General features: G+C 42.1%; 1 protein-coding gene across 5 annotated transcripts in view; it reads left to right on the top strand.

Annotated features, from left to right (window-relative positions):
- Positions 1 to 16,654, top strand: part of SRGAP3 (SLIT-ROBO Rho GTPase activating protein 3) — a 382,885-nt gene that overhangs the window by 343,499 nt on the left and 22,732 nt on the right. For all 5 annotated transcript variants that reach the window (XM_063703587.1, XM_019023743.3, XM_004033539.5 and 2 more), the window contains 4 exons: positions 3,364 to 3,498; positions 5,253 to 5,358; positions 5,561 to 5,788; positions 8,707 to 8,786. In XM_063703587.1, coding sequence (XP_063559657.1) covers positions 3,364 to 3,498; positions 5,253 to 5,358; positions 5,561 to 5,788; positions 8,707 to 8,786 — 549 coding nt within the window. The remainder of the gene's footprint in view (positions 1 to 3,363; positions 3,499 to 5,252; positions 5,359 to 5,560; positions 5,789 to 8,706; positions 8,787 to 16,654) is intronic.

The following is a 16,654-nucleotide window of genomic DNA, read 5'->3' as shown; positions in this document are numbered from 1 at the left end:
TACGGTCTATCCATGAAGTAGAGTACTTTGCAGCCTTTAAAAAAATAATAAATAGAGGAAGATCTCTGTGAACTAATGTGGAGGGATTTCCAGGATTTCTTGTTAAGTGAAGAAAGAAGTTTATTTAGAAGTATACTACATTCTGTGTAAGAAATAAGAAGATATTAAAAATAGGCCTATGCATTTGCTCACACAGCAAGACAAACCAGAAACGAATGAAAATGGTTAAATATAAGGTATGGAGGAGAGAAGGATAAGAGTAGGGCTTTTCTGAGTGCAACTTTTGACTTTTGGACCCTATAAATGCTTTGTGCATTCAAAACTGTAAATTTAAAAAAAGTATTTCTAAAAAAAATTACTACCTAAAATACAAAGAAAACCAAGTATGCCACTTACCAAATTGATAACTACAGAGAGTAACTTTTGAACATGTACTCCGATCATACATTTTTAACAGCTTTATTGAATTGCATACCATAAGGTTCACCCATTTTTTAAAGTATACATTTCATGCAAATCAAAACCACAAATATCATGTCACCCCAGTTAGAATGGCTATTATTAAAAAGGCAGACAATAACAGATGCTGACGAGGATGCAGGGAAAAGGGAACTCTTATATACTGTGCGTGGGAATGTAAATTAATACAGCCACTATGGAAAACAGCATGGAGATTTCTCAAAAAACTAAAAATAGAACTACCATACCATTCAGCAATCCCACTACTGGGTATTTATCTAGAGGAGAATAAATTAATGTATCAAGAGGATGCCTGCACTCCCACGTTTACTGCAGCACTATTCACAATAGCAAAGATACGGAAGCAACCTATGTGTCCACCAATACATGAATGGAAAAAGAAAATGTAGTGTATAATATATAGTAGAATACTATCCAGCCATAAAGAAGAATGAAATCATGTCATTTGCAGCAACATGTATGGAACTGGAGGACATTATGTTAAGTGAAATAAGCCAGCCTCAGAAAGAAGATTTCTGCATGTTCTCGCTCCTGTATGGGAACTAGAACACTTTATCTCATGGACACAGAGGATAGAATGATAGGTGCCAGAAGGAAGGGTGAGTGGGAGTGGAGAATGAAAAGAGGTTGGTTAGTGGGTACAGACATACAATTAGATAGAAGAAATAAGTTCTAGGGTTTGATAGTAGAATAGGGTGACGATACTTAGCAACACTATTTTGTGTATTTCAAAGTAACTAGAAGAGAGGACTTGAAATGATACCAACACATAGAAATGACAGATATTCAAGGTGATGGATACCTCAAATACCCTGACTTGATCATTATACATTCTATGCATCTAACAGTTACATGTACACCATAAATATTTAAAATGTTATATATCAATAAAAGAAAAAGTGCATTTCAATGGTTTCTGTTATATTTACAGAGTTAGGCAATCATCATCATAACGTTACTTCAGAACTTTTTCATCCTCCCCAAAAGGAATCTTGTACCCGTTTGCAAGTCCCTCCCAGTATCCTCCATACCCTGGCCACCAGCCCTAGGCAACCACTGATCTACTTTCTGTCTTCTGACCATATATCTCTTTAGTGGGATACATTTTGAAGATAAAAATACTAAACAATAACATAAACAAAAGCCCTGGAAAGAAATCTCAAGTTGTGTGTAGCAGGTTTATTGTTAGCGGTAATATTGCTATTAAAACTGTTACACCATTGATTGTGTATTATAGGATAAAGCAGATGAATATAATTCTTACTAATATTATTCAGAACCAAGATTTTTATGGTAAGAAAAAAATGTACAAATACGAAATAAGTGAAGGTAGTGAAAACCTTATTGTATGAATAAGAAACATCAGTATGAACTCATGAAAAAAAATTCTAGTTCTATCCACTGAAAGGATCTGGAAGGTCTTTATGACTCTTCTGTAGCAATGAGCACACCTAATACCTAGATCTTGGTGTCTCAATATGAGACACCATATTTGTTTCCTACAAAAAGCAAACAGAGCCTGCTGGAGAAATGTTTGATTCAAGATCTGGATCAAGGAAAGTAAAAAGTAATTGGGGATTTTTTTTGGTCCAGAAAACAAGGAAGTGCTCAATGGAGGTCACATTAAAAGGACACAAGAAAGTATGCTCCCTGGCCAAATTTGGGACAATTTAAGTATTCTAAAAAATAGTGATGGTAATGGGTAATCACAATTCAGTTAAAAATTACAAAAACAAGTTCGTATAAATGTTAATAAAGGGTGAGAGTGGGGGACAGGAAGACAACTCTTCTTTACAAAAGAATGCCTGCTGATACACAGAGAAGAAATGACATAATTAGAAAATCACCATTTTGCAACCCCAGTGGAACAATTAATTTGGGCAAAAATCATCACTGGATGCTAAAACCATTGGGTGAAACATGTTGGGCACTACATGCACACGGTCGTCTCAGAGTATCATCTTGACACTTTGAGTATCATTTCACAGATCATACTTATTACAAAGTGGGGGAAAATACCTTTATAATGTAGAGATCTGGAGGCCAACACCTTGACCCAGTGATCAAGGTTGGCATCACCAGCAGCAGGACAGCCTGACGTACGTGCCTTCTAATGGGATGCATTAAGGTGTCCATAACATCACCCATGTAGTGTTCTTGCCAAAAATATTTAATTGGAGTCTAATCATGAGAAAACAGACAAATCCAGAGTATGAGGCATTCTACAAGACAACTGGCCAGGGCTCTTCAGAAAGAGCCGATATTGTAAAAAACAAACTAGCAAACAAAAATATCGGGGCATATTTTACATTTAAAGGACTCAAGAAAAATAACCACCAAATGAATTGTGTGAATGTTGATTAGATCTTGGCTTTTGAAAAAAAGTCTATAAAACACACCATGGGACAACTGGGGATGTCTGAATGTGGGCTGTATATGAGATGTTCTTTTTGAATGGTTAATTTTCTTAGGTGTAATAATGTTGTGGTTACGTACAAGAATATCCTTATTCTTAGGAGAAGTGTGTTGAAGTAGTTAGCAGTGGTGTGTTTTGATGTCTACAAAATAATCTCAAATAGTGGAGCAACAATAAATATAAATACAGAAAGAGCGAGAAATCAAATGTGGCAAGATGAGTGTAAGCGAAGGGTGATGGGCGTTCATTATTTTATTTTTACAACTTTTCTATAGATTTAAACATTTTCAAATAAGTTGCAGGGAGAACTTTAAACTTGCTAAAGTGGGGGGCCTCATATGTGGGGGAGACTTTTCCCATCTGCCTTTCCTGTGGTTCAGACGGACCAGGTCATCTCTTCGGCCATCTGCACGTTCTCTGACTCCTTCCCAAGCTGAAACATCATCTCGTCTCTTGTTTCCACTCAGGTGAAGACCCCCTTGTGGACGATCAAAATGAACGAGATATCAATTCAGTCGCTGGTGTTTTAAAACTGTATTTCCGAGGACTGGAAAACCCACTCTTTCCTAAGGAAAGGTTTCAAGATTTGATATCTACTATTAGTAAGTATTTCCCAGGTGAAATGATCAGTTCTTTGACAAATCATTGTTGGAGTTGAGCTACAGGCTTACTGCTGTGTTAGGCATAGAGGAGGGATATTATGAAAGGCGAAGTGTGACGTGCATCCTCGTAGAACTGAAAGCAGAAATAACAAGATGGTTTATAATGAAAGGGCTAATGGGCATGTCACACCCCCTGGGTAGAGAAGGAGCTCAGAGGAGAACCAGAGGAAGACTTGGTTTCGCAGATCAGAGCCAAGAGAGAGTGCTGGGAGCAGAGTGTTCCAGGAGGAATGAGCACGGGGGATCCTGGGAAGCGCAAGGGACATAGACCCAGTGGGACCAGCCAAGAGGGTGTCCCAGCCTGTGCATGGTGCAAGAGGTTGGAAGGGGAAAACGGAGCAAAAGGGGGAAGACCTTGAATGCCTTGCAGACATTCCAGAGCTTTTCCCCTTGGGTGATGGGGAGACGTGGAAGGTCTCGAGGTCAGGTCAGCAGCATGACCAGCAAGGGAAATGCTGAAAGTAAGTTGTCTGGGGATTTTCTCTGACATTGCTAGTTAGTTGTGAGAAACTATTATGTTTCTGTGGATAAAATCAGGAGGAACCCAGTCTAGGGAGCTGATGTCATGGCATCCTGACTCTGAGGTACCCAAATCCAAGGTAACCTTTTGGAAATTTTTTAAAAAAGTAAGCTTTCAACTTTAGAATATTAGAATTTTAGTCATTTAGAATAAACTTTTAAATTTGATTCACAGAAAAGTTGCCCCATACCCAGTTTCATTTGGGGTGTTTCTCACAGTACTCTGAGAGATATTTGCAGCCAGGGAAGTGTCCCAGGAGATGGCAAGAGAAGAGGGAGGTTTGAGCTCTCTTTTATTGTGTGTGTAAAAGACCCTTCTGTTCCTCTCTTCCCTCCACGCTATTCCCTGCTCATCCTTCCAGACCTCCATACTACAAGCTGTATTCTAGACTGCAGAGGTCTGACCCTGTCTGAGCCCTGTGTCACTTGCTCAGCCAGTGTTTCCAGAACCCCAAAAATCCTGTTCCTGTACAGGGCCCTGAGCAAATTTCAGGTCTAGGATGACCTGGAAACAGGGGTCAGAGATGAGATCCCAAGCATCTGCCAGACTTTGGCTGATAGGTAGCTTGAGAAGTGGTGATTTATTCGATGTTCATTTCCTGAGCAACTACTATGTGTCAGGCCTGTGCTGCAGCTGGTGTTTGTAAAGAGTTTAATAAAACATGACCCCTGCCTGTGTCTGTCAGGACTCATAGGTAACAGAAACCCGGCTTAAACCTGCTTACTTCATAAAAGGGAATGCACTGTTCGGGAACCTGGAAAACTTAGGTCCAGCTGGACTCAGAGCTTCACACGGCATCAGCAGATATATGCCCCGTCCGGCTCTATGCCAGCTTCACTCTTAGGTGGGATCCTCCTCTCAGGGGCCCCCACTGTGCTCCAGGCTTCCCTCTACCCAGGTCCAAGAGGGCATCTCCCTGTGGGTTTCTCACAACCAAAGTACGGAGAGTCGACTCTGATTGGTTCTTGATTAGGCCACACCTCCAGCCCCTCCCTGTAGCTAGGGAGATGGATGCTCTGATTGGCCAGGCCAGGATCACCTATGATCCCTAGAATCAAGAGTAGAGCTGGCTTCCCCATCCACGTGGGTTGATATAGGAGATGTGGCAAGCGAATGTTTGTTGCTTTGCTCTCTGAGGATGAAAGGCACGCTGAAAGGCCCCTTTATGTTACAGAACTGGAGAACCCAGCCGAGAGGGTGCACCAGATCCAACAAATCCTCGTCACCCTTCCCCGCGTGGTCATTGTGGTCATGAGATACCTCTTCGCTTTCCTCAACCAGTGAGTGTCTGGCCAAGGGGCCCCTTTTTGACTCAGGCCTGGCCTCTTTTGGGAGGGGGTATCTTGAGGCTTTTGCAGATGCTGTTTTTAAAGGAGAACATGGAACCCTCCTGGATTTGAATAGAGTCCCCAAAAAGAAAAAAAAACACAGGGGGAGGACTTGCCTTTCCCAGATGACTTGTGGGTAACTCCTCTCTCCTAGCCTCTCCCAGTATAGCGACGAGAACATGATGGATCCCTACAACCTGGCCATCTGCTTCGGGCCTACCCTCATGCACATCCCTGATGGGCAGGACCCTGTGTCCTGCCAGGCACACATCAATGAAGTCATCAAAACCATCATCATCCATCATGAAGCCATCTTCCCCAGCCCCCGGGAGCTAGAGGGACCTGTGTATGAAAAATGCATGGCTGGAGGGGAAGAATATTGGTAAGATGCCATTCCTCTTAATATTATTATCATCGTCATTGTTATTGCCATTGAATAGGAACAATAAGAAACCCTTCAGTTTTCTTACTGCTTGATAGTCGGTGCTTCCATATACATTTTCTCATCTGAGCTTCACAGCAGCTTCACATGAGAGATAGGTACATCAGTTAGGATTCTCTTGTTTACAAGGGACAGACATACAACTCAAATGGCCTTTAACCAAATGGGACTTTATTGATTTACTTAAGTAAAAAGTCTGGGGATATATCTTCAGGTATAGCTTGATCCAGGGGCTCAACTATTACCACAAGGACTTGGTCCTGCAGTCTCCATTCCTTGGCCCTGCTTGATTCTGTGTTGGCTTCATTCTTGGATAGCCATTTCCTCGGTGGTCGCAAGCAGGCAACCAGCAACTCAAGATCTATAACTCACTCTCTTAGCATCTTCGATAGAAAAAGACCCTTTCCTTCCCAAATGTTCCAACACAAGCTCAAGAATCGTGTTTCATTGCTGAGGTTTGGGCCTGGTGAAGTAATCACCTTGGTAAGGAGATGCAGTGCTTTAACTGGCCATGTGAGTCACAAGCCCATCTCAGGAAGCAGGGGAGTGAATAGTCCCCACCTCAACTTCATGAACTGACGGTGACACTTCCTACCCTTGTCTCCTCTCACCCAGGAGTTCTCTTTTCCAGACAAAGTGAGCTCAGTTTCTTTGCGTGTCCAACACCATGTCAACAATCACTAGTTTGGGACCTCTGTGTGCCTGGTATACCTGGTACTACACTAGGTCTTAGGAGAAAGATTTTAGAACCGTTTCAAAGTCAGGGCTTTAAAAGCTTCCCCAGGCTAAGACCTTAAAATGTGAAGACAGGAAAAAAATGTTTAAATGTGGTGAAGACAGGAAATTTAGGACACTCAGTGACAGAGACGAAAGCATTTCTACTATTTCTTTATTTCCAATTCAGGAGAGCACACAGCTATATATTTAGGTATTACCCACACTGCCTTCAGCCAGGTGCCTACAGGGGAGTTTGTTTTTTGATTGTCAAAGCATTCCTGGACTTTTGAATTGCCTTAGTACTGTGAGCATATTTGGGCAGCTGCTTCAAAGAAGGAAGGTGTTCCAGCCTTTGTGTTTCCTTCCCACATGCCTCCCTGCATAGAAATACTGGGTCATAGTGGTGTCTGATCACAGCTCTCTAATCTCGTTTGAGGCACTAGGGAGCAAGTCCATCCCTGTTCTGTAGCAGAAACATTAAACAGCTGGCAAGCATAATTTCTGGACAAAGAGAATTTTCACACAGTTTTTGCAACCATTACCAGTTCTCTTTTCTTGCTGCAATATATGTAATTAGTGTTCTGGGAAGGGACCCACAGATCTTCGTGTACTTATCAAAGAACAATATACAATAACCACACTTTTCTTAATCCTATTTGTTTCCCATGAGACTGTAAAACTATTAATTACATGGTAATTTTGGAGTTTTCAAAACCAAAAGGGAGACTTGGCTGAGGGTCTCAGCACAGTAGACAACATTCATTCATTCAACAAACGGTTACCAAGCATCTGTTGTGGGCTGGATTCTGTGCTGGGAGTCAGAGATGTAACCAAACAAGATTGACCCCTGGCGCAGGAGCTCTGATGGAACAGGAAACAAATGGCTCCAGAAGTGGGGCTCCCTGAGTCGATCTAGGGAAATCAGGAAGGGCTTCCTGGGGGAAGTGCAGACTGAGCTGAGACTGCAGAATGAACAGGAAGCCAACCCAGTGAGGAGTGGGAAGACCTGGAGCATTCAGTAGAATGAAAAGCAGTTCAGTGTGGTCAGAGCATAGCATGTGTGACAGGGGAATGGTGAAGGATGAGGCTCCACAGGTTGGATAGAGCCAGACTATGAAAAATCTTGGAAGCCATTGAGTTTGGTCCTGATTCAGGTGGCAGTGGAGAATTTTTCATAATAAAATGCATATTCCTTTAAATGGCATTGCAAATGTCAACTCCTTTGAGAAGCCTTCTCTGTCCACTCTTTATAGGTCCCCTCTGCTGTTCTTGTCTCTGCCCATTTATTTCCTGCATAACACTACATAACATAACTTGCAACTGTCTTATTTAATGGCCTATTTACTTCGGTTTTTTTCTTGTCCCTCTCCCTACAATGTAAGCAACATGAGGCCAGGAACCTTGTCCACCTTATCTATCATTGCATCCCTCCTACCAGCACGCTGCCTGGCATATTAGAACTCACTCAATGGCTCTATAAAAAAAAACTGGCTGATTATGTGAATTAACCCTTGCCTCAAGAAGCTTATAATCTAGTGAGGGGGTAGTAGCTGGTGAAATTATACCAGCACATTAACAATTAAATCTGATGGACTGGATTACTCAGCCACCATGCCCATCATGGTTGCCAGTCTACTCTCACTGCCTGCATCAGTCGGGGCTTTTGCATGCAGAAAGACAGGGCAGCCCTCGTTAGCTTCATCTTACCTCCTGGGATATGTCACCTCAGCTATAAGACAAGAGAGTCAGGCCAGATGAAATAACTCATGGTACTTTAAAGGGTTCTTTTTGTTCTGGCCTGTGGTCCTTCTGATTATAAATGCTGGGGTTTCACCACTGCCCTCTGGATCTTACAGAACATGTAAGCATTGACAGACTTCACCAAGAAGACAGCTCAGCAAATTCCAGGGCTAGGAGGGCACTGGGGGAGATATTTGGGAAGCTTCGCAAGGAGGAGGCTGGGAGTAGTTTTCTGATTAGGAAGGTCCCCTGAGTGGTCACATGGAAAAGATAGGATGGTATAGGCCTGCATCTGAGCTGCGGGAGGGCCCAGAGGCCAACTGGACTGGCATGAGAGGCTGAAGGTGCTGTGAGAGTAGATAAACCCCCGCAGTGAGTCCCATTCCCATGTTTCCTTGCAGTGACAGCCCACACAGCGAGCCAGGGGCCATCGACGAAGTTGACCATGACAATGGCACTGAGCCTCATACCAGCGATGAAGGTGAGTGAGGGGGATCCTGGGGACAAGGGATTCTTCCTGGGGCCTCTAACGCTGACTTTTGTCAGCCCAACCACAGGGCTGGCCCACGTAGACCTCTTCAGCTTTCCAAGTCAGCCATCTGTCCTTCAGAATAGATGAAGACCCCGAAAAACCTTCATGGCATGCCCCAAGTCCTGGCATGTGCCTGACACAGAGCAGATCCTCATAGGCTCACGCTGTGTTCACGACACCCCACACCTAGCCCACTTCATTCCTTAATGTGTCCTGCCTGGCCCAGGTACAAATCCTAAGAGACATGAGTTCCTTAAGTAGAAAGCAAGCTCTGTTCCTCCATCCTTCCCCTTTGAGGGTCTGCTCTGTGCCAAGCCTGTGCTGGGACTTGGGCACAGGGATGAACAAGACGTCGGTCCTCGAGGAACTCCCAGTCTGTCACCAGATCTTGACAGGTTGGAAGTAGCTTCTCATGGTGCAAAGCGATAATGCCAGATTACAGGTGTGTCTGGTGCATTGGGCACCCTGGAGATGAAATCAAAGGGTGATGATCCTGGGAAATGTGTGGTGAGAGAGAGAGAGAGAGAAAGGCCAGTCAAGACCTTTCTCCAGATTCCTCCACCCACTCCAGACAAGGAGAAGAGAGTCGGACTAGTATCTAGGGAAACTGGACTGTGTAGACAAGCAATCTGAACCATATGCCAACTTATCCGTCAGGCAGAGTAGGCATAGTGCCAAGGGCCCATGGTACTCGCAGAGGTCCACTAAAATGTTTTAATTTCTTTTAAAATCAGAAAAAAAATGAACACAATATCCAGTCTGGGTTATATTTGTCTTTATACTAATGCAGTTGTAAAATATAATTTTTAACTTTTTTTTGAATGGAGGAAGGGACCCATGCAGGCAAAAGGGCCTAGGACCCTTGAAAGTTAGAGTATGGCCCAGGATGCACCAAGCACCTGGGATAGTTTTCCTTTTTAAACATCATGGCTTAGCAGTTCTCTTACTTGTCTTTTGTGTTTCTTTTGTGGGACCAGGTCATGTTGGCCACCACATTTGTCAGGAGAGCAGGGCAGGCATTCAGGTGACAGTTCTGGGAACTGGTAAAAGAGACAAGACTGACAGATGGGTTTTCACATTCTAGTAGGACTATTTCAGTTGCTAATGACAGAACCCCCAACTCAAATCAACTTAAGCTTAAAAGAGAGTAAGTTCCTATACCTGAAAAGTCCCAGGGTTGGGATGGCTTCAGGCACAGCTGGATCCAGGAGCAAGGGTGATTTTTGTCAGCACTTTGTCTCTGTCTTCTTGTTCTGCTTCCCTCTGTGCTGGTTTCATTCTCATGTAGGATCTTCTGGTGCAGTGGTCTCTGGCAATTCCAGGCTTTCACCATCATCTTACCCAAACTCTCAATGGAAAAGGGCTTCCTTTCTATAATGGTTCCAAGAGAGGTCCTGGGGTGGAGTCTCATTGGACTGCCTTGAGTCATGCACCCAGTCATGATCCAGTCCCCATGGCCTGAGACGGAGCTAATGGGTCAGACCCGGGTCGCAGGAACAGAAAAGCAAATCCAGATATCATGTTCAGCTTGATCAGACTCCTGAGAGGCTAAAGTCATCCTGAACTGAGGAATGTGTCCTGCAGAGGCTTTGTTTGGAGATGTGAAGGCCGCCACCTTCTGCTTATTCCTGGTGATTTGCTTCTCTCTTTCCTCCTTTTTTTCTTCTGCCGACCACCTCCAGTTCTCCCCCTCCCTCTATCCCTTTTAACAGCCCCCACCCTGTCCTCTCCATCTGTTGCTCTTTTTATTTCTGGATCTCCTTCTGTCCGTCTCTTTATCTCTCCCTCTAGCTTGCTCTGTCTCTCTCTCTCTCCTACTCCTGACATTTCCTCTCCTTTCTCTTGACCGAAGCACCTGCCTTCCTGGGGACTGAGGTCCCTGTCAGTCCCTTTGCTGGTTTTTCCACAGCTCCTCGGGCTGATGGGCAGAAGGCTGCTCTGGACACCAGAACTGAAGATGAGGAGGAACAGAGAGAATAGGGCTTGCTGGGTCAGCGAAGAAGCAGCCATGGGACTCACCCAGTGGGGCTTCATCCCCATAAGAACCACCCCCCAGAAAGTGCTGCCTCCCCCTTCTCAGGGTAAAGGTTCACAGTGGCCCCCAGAATGCATGAGTCAGAGCTTTGGGTCCCCCTCCGAGATGATCCTTCTTCTTTTTGTTCTTTGTAAGGCTGCTGGTTTCTGGGAATGACAAAGGCAGGAAAAATCATTCTGGGAAGGAAGAAGCCACAGGCTGGGAGAGCCAGTTTCATGTTCCCTGAAGGCTCTCAAAGTATCCTGTGTGTATTAGTGGGGGGTATTGAATCAGGGGCACTCCTTGGTGGAAAATCAATTGCATTTTCTAAATGTTACATTCTTGCCATCCCTGGCCAAACAGTGGCAGAATAGTGAGCTGCAGAGACAGTCAAGGGGTCACTGTGCTCAGAAAAAAGAGACCTGGAGTTGAAGCACAGAGGGAGTCCTTATGGTCATGTAATCTGAGGCAAGCCACATCACCTCTGGCCTCTATTTCCTTATCTATAAAATGGGAATGACAGCACCAAGCAAATTATGGCATGGGTTAAAATGAGGTGACATATGTGAAGGAGCCTAGCACAGTGCCTGGGACAGGGAGGTGGATAAGAAACATCAATGGACTCTGTATCAAACAGACATCCTTCCTAATCCTGATAGAAAAACTGAGTCCTGGAGAATTTTCTTGACCTAACTGGCATTGGCAGTTACTGGTCATTGGCAACCAAAACCTCCTGATTTGTTTACCTGTTTCCTCTTAGACATTTCATTTAGGGGATCATCAATATCTATCTTCTTTGCTCTTGACAGCACCCGGTATGAATGGAATCCAGCAGGCCTCAAAGGTCAAATCAGGCAGAGAACCATGAGTCCAGGTCTTTGCCATACATGAATCAGCCAACGAATGCCAAATTGCAGGAACAATTTAGTTGTTTGTGTGTCTGTTGCCTTTCTTGTCTCAAAGATTCTGTACCAACTGGGCGTGGTGGCTCACACCTGTAACCCCAACACTTTGGGAAGTTGAGGTGGGCAGATCACTTGAGCCCAGGAATTCGAGACCAGCCTGGGCAACATGGTGAAACTCCGTCTCTACAAAAAAAACCAAAATACAAAAATTAGCCAGGCATGGTGGCATATGCCTGTGGTCCCAGCAACTCAGGAGGCTGAAGTGGGAGAATTACTTAAGCCCAGGGAGGTTGAGGCTGCAGTGAGCCATGATTGTGCCACTGTATTCCAGCCTGGGTGACAGAACAAGGTCCTGTCTCAAAAAAAAAAAAAAAAAAAAAAGATTCTATACCCAACTGATGCCTAGTCTCCTGTCTTGAGTCTGATAAGTCTGGAAATTCCATAGTGCTTGCTCTTTGGTCTCCAAGATTTATATAAAGAAACCATGGTTAGGCCAAGGATCCTTGACTAAATGAAAAAATGAAGGCAGCCTGTCACTAACAACTTTATTAATTGGAAGCTAAATGAGAAACAAGATTATTAGATTATAAAACCACTAAAATCAGTGACAGAGGCATGTTCATATGGGTGATACGTCCATTTTCAATTATAATTGTGCCACCATTCTCTTACTGATATTTTCCTGAAATTTTTGAGGTTACCTTTGACTCCTCCCCCTGTTGGTCTGTTTACAATTTCATATAAATGGTGTTGTACAGAATACAGTTGTTTGGCTCTGTCCTCTTTCACTCTGCATAATATTCTGAGATTCATCCACGTCGTGTGTATTAAGGTGAGGTTTTTGATGGTATTAAAATGACATTAGTCCATTTATGCACAAACACCCCAGTTGTGGAATCATAGCCACTCCTTTTCTTTTCTTTCTTTTTTTTCTTCGTGACTGAGTCTCGCTCTGTTGCCAGGCTGTAGTAAAGTGGTGTGATCTTGGCTCACTGCAGCCTCCGACTCCCTGGTTCAAGCGATTCTCCTGCCTCAGCCTCCCGAGTAGCTGGGATTAGAGGCATGTGCCACCATGCCCAGCTAATTTTTGTATTTTTTAGTAGAGACGGGGTTTCACCATGTTGGCCAGGCTGGTCTCAATCTCCTGACCTCGTGATCTGCTTGCCTCAGCCTCCCAAAGTGCTGGGATTACAGGTGTGAGCCACCGTGCCCAGCCCACTCCTTTTCATAAGAAATTAAGAACAATAGAAAAAAAGAACAGTGGCCAATTTCTTATACTTGGTGTATGCTCCTAATCCCTAGTAATAAACATGGTAAACTGGCTTGCGACATTTGGCTCAGGTCTTATACTTACGAAGGACCCTGCCTTCTTCTTAAAACCACTTTATTGAGTGATAGATCACACACCACACAATTTACCCTTTTAAAGTGTACAGCTGAGTGATTTTTTTGTGTATTCACAGATATGTGCAACCATCACCATGGTCAGTTTGAGAACATTTTAATCATCTTGAAAAGAAGCCCTGTACCCTTTAGCTATCACTCCTTACACCCTCCCATCCCTACCCCCCACATTTCTCCCAGCCCTAGTCAATGCAACTGTAAATCTACCCGCTGTCTCTATGGATTTGTCTATTCTGGACATTTTACGTAAATGGAATTATATAATATGTGGCCTTTCTCTTAGCACAGTTTTCTAGGTTCAGCCATGCTGTAGCATGAATCAGTACTTAATTTTTGATGGCTGAATAATATTCCATCACATGAAAATGCCAGACTTTGTTTATCCATTTGTCAATTGATGGACATTTGGGTTGTTTCTACTTTTCAGCTATGATATAATACTGCTGCAAACATGTGTGTGCAAGTTTTTGTATAGACAGCAGTTTTCATTTCTCATGAGTATATACCCAGGAGTGGAATTGCTGGATCATATGCTAACTCTATGTCAGTCATTTAAGGAACTGCCAGACTGTTTTCCAAAATGACCGCACCATTTTGCAATATCATCATCAGTGTATGAGGATTCCAATTTATCCATATCCTTGCTAGCACTTGTTACTATCTGACTTTTTGATTCTTGCCATCCTAGTGGGTGTGAAGTTGTATCTTACTGAGGTTTGGATTTGAATTTCTCTGATGACTGATCATGTTCATCATCTTTTCATGTGCTTTTTGGTCACTTGTATATTTTTCTTCAGATCCTTTGCCCATTTTTAAATTTGGTTATTTGCCTTTTTATTATTGAGTTGTAACAGCTCTTTATATATTCTAGATCATAACAGCTCTTTATATATTCTAGATCTAAGTCCCTTATCAGATATACAATTTCCAAATATTTTCTCCCATTCTGTGGCTTGCCTTTTTATTGGTGATACCCTTTGAAGCACAAAAGTATTTCATTTTGATTGAGTTCCATTCATCTATTTTTTCTTTTGTTGTGCATGCTTTTGGTGTTATATCTAAGAGGCCTTTGCCGAATCCAAGTTCATGAGGATGTATTCCTGTATTTTCTTTTAAGAGTTTTAGAGTTTTAGGTCTTACATTTAGATCTTTGATCTATTTTGAGTTAATTTTGGCATAAGGTAATGGTCAAACTTTATTCCTTTGTATGTGGCTCTCCAGTTGTCCCAGCACTATTAGTTGAACAAAATTATTCTTTTCCACATTGAATGGTCTTAGCACCCTTGTTAAAAAAAGTCCTTTGAGTATAGGTGTATGGGTTTATTTTTGAACTTGCAATGCTATTCCACTGACCTATATGTCTGTCTCTGTGTTGGTACTATACTGTCTTCATTACTGTTGCTTTGTAGTAAGCTTTGAAATTGGGATGTTTAAGTCCTCCAACTTTGTCCTTCGTTTTCAAGATTGTTTGGGCTATTCTGGGTTTCTTGTGATTACATATGAATTTTAGAATCAGCTTGTCAATTTCTACAAAGAAGTTAGCCAGGATTCTGATAGGGATTGCATTAAATCTATAGGTCAGTTGGAAATATCACCCTCTTAGTAGTGTTAAGTCTTCTCATCCATAAACACAGGATGTTTTGCCAATTATTTAGATCTTTAATTTTTTTCAACAATGATTTGTAGTTGCCAGAGTGGCAACTACAGAGTGCCTTTTATCCTTTTGTCTTGAAAGGATATTAGATTTTGTCAGTGCTTTATTCCTCTGTATTTTATTCTTTTTATGCTAATGTAAGTGAAATTGTTTTCTTAATTTCACTTTTGAATTGTTCATTATGAGTGTATGGAAATATAATTGATTTTAATATATTGCTCTTGTATCCTGCAACCTTGCTGAACTTATTCATCCAGTCAAATAGTTTTTAGTGATTTCCTTATGTTTTTTTAATGTATAAGATTATATTGTCTATGAATAGGTATATTTTTACTTCTTTTCCAATTTGGATACCTTTTATTTCTTTTTCTTGCCCAATTGGCCCAGCTAGAATCTCCAGTACAACACTGAAGTGATGAGAGTGAACATCCTTGTCTAACTCCTGATCTTATGGGGAAAGCATCCAGTATTTCACTGTTACGTATGATGTTAGCTGTGGGTTTTTCATAGATGCCGTTTGTCAGGTTGAGGAAGTTCCCTTCTATTCCTAGTTTGTTGAGTGTTTTATCTTGAAAGGATATTAGATTTTGTCAGTGCTTTTTCTTCATCTATTAAGATGATTGTGTGATTTTTGTTTTTTATTTTACTGATAAGATGCATTACATTAATTATTTTTAGATGTTAAACCAATTTGGCAGTCCTGGGATAAATTCCACTTGTGCATGGAGCATAGTTCTTTTTATGCTACTGCATTTGGCTTGCTAGTGATTTTTTTGTTTGTTTGTTTGTTTTGAGATGGAATCTCACTCTGTCACCCAGGCTGTAGTGCAGTGGCGCAATCTTGGCTCACTGCAACCTCTGCCTCCTGGGTTCAAGTGATTCTCCTGCCTCAGCCTCCAGAGTAACTGAGATTACAGGTGCCCAATACCATACCAGGCTAATTTTTTTGTATTTTCAGTAGAGACAGGATTTTGCCATATTGCAGGCTGATCTCAAACTCCTGACCTCAAGTTATCCGCCCAGCTCTGCCTCCCAAAGTGCTGAGATTACAGGCATGAGCCACCGTGCCTGGCTGGGTTCGCTAGCATTTTGTAGAGGATATTTGTATCCATATTCATAAGAAATACTGGTCCGTAGCTTTCTTGTGATATTTTTGTCTGGTTTTGGTATCAGGGTAATACTTGCCTGGTGAAATTAGTTGAGCAGTGTTCCCTTCTCTTCTAGTTTTTGGAAGACTTTATAAGGAATTATTACTAATTCTATTTTAAATGTTTGGTAGAATTCAACAATGTAGCTATCTGGGCCTGGGCATTTATTTGTGGGTAGTTTTTTGATGATTGATTCAATCTCTTGTTATAAGTGTATTCATTTTTTTTCTTCTTAAGTCAATTTCAATAGTTTGTTTCTTTCCAGGAATTTATTAATTTCATCTAAGATATCCAACTTGTTGGCATATAATTGTTCATAGTACTTCTTTATGATCCTTTTTCTCCTGTAAAATAATGGTAGTAACGTCGCCTCTTTCATATCTGATTCTAATCATTTGAATCCTCTCTCATGTTTTCTTGGTTTATTTAGCTAATGGCTTGTCAATTTCATTGATCTTTTCAAAGAACCAGCTTTTGGTTTTATGATTTTCTCTATTGTTTTTCTATTCTCTATTTTATTAGTTTCTGCTCTAATCTTTATTATTTCCTTCCTTCTGCTAGCTCTAGGTTTAGTCTGCACTTTTTTTTCCAGTGTCTTAAGGTGGAAGTTTAGGTTATTGATTTGAGGTTTGGGTTTTTTTCGCTAATATAGGCATTTACAGTCATACATTTCCTTCTAAGCACTGCTTTAG

The sequence above is a fragment of the Gorilla gorilla genome, chromosome 2 (assembly GCF_029281585.2).
Source record: "Gorilla gorilla gorilla isolate KB3781 chromosome 2, NHGRI_mGorGor1-v2.1_pri, whole genome shotgun sequence".
Classification (NCBI taxonomy): domain Eukaryota; kingdom Metazoa; phylum Chordata; class Mammalia; order Primates; family Hominidae; genus Gorilla; species Gorilla gorilla.
This window is presented reverse-complemented; position numbering and strand designations above follow the sequence as displayed.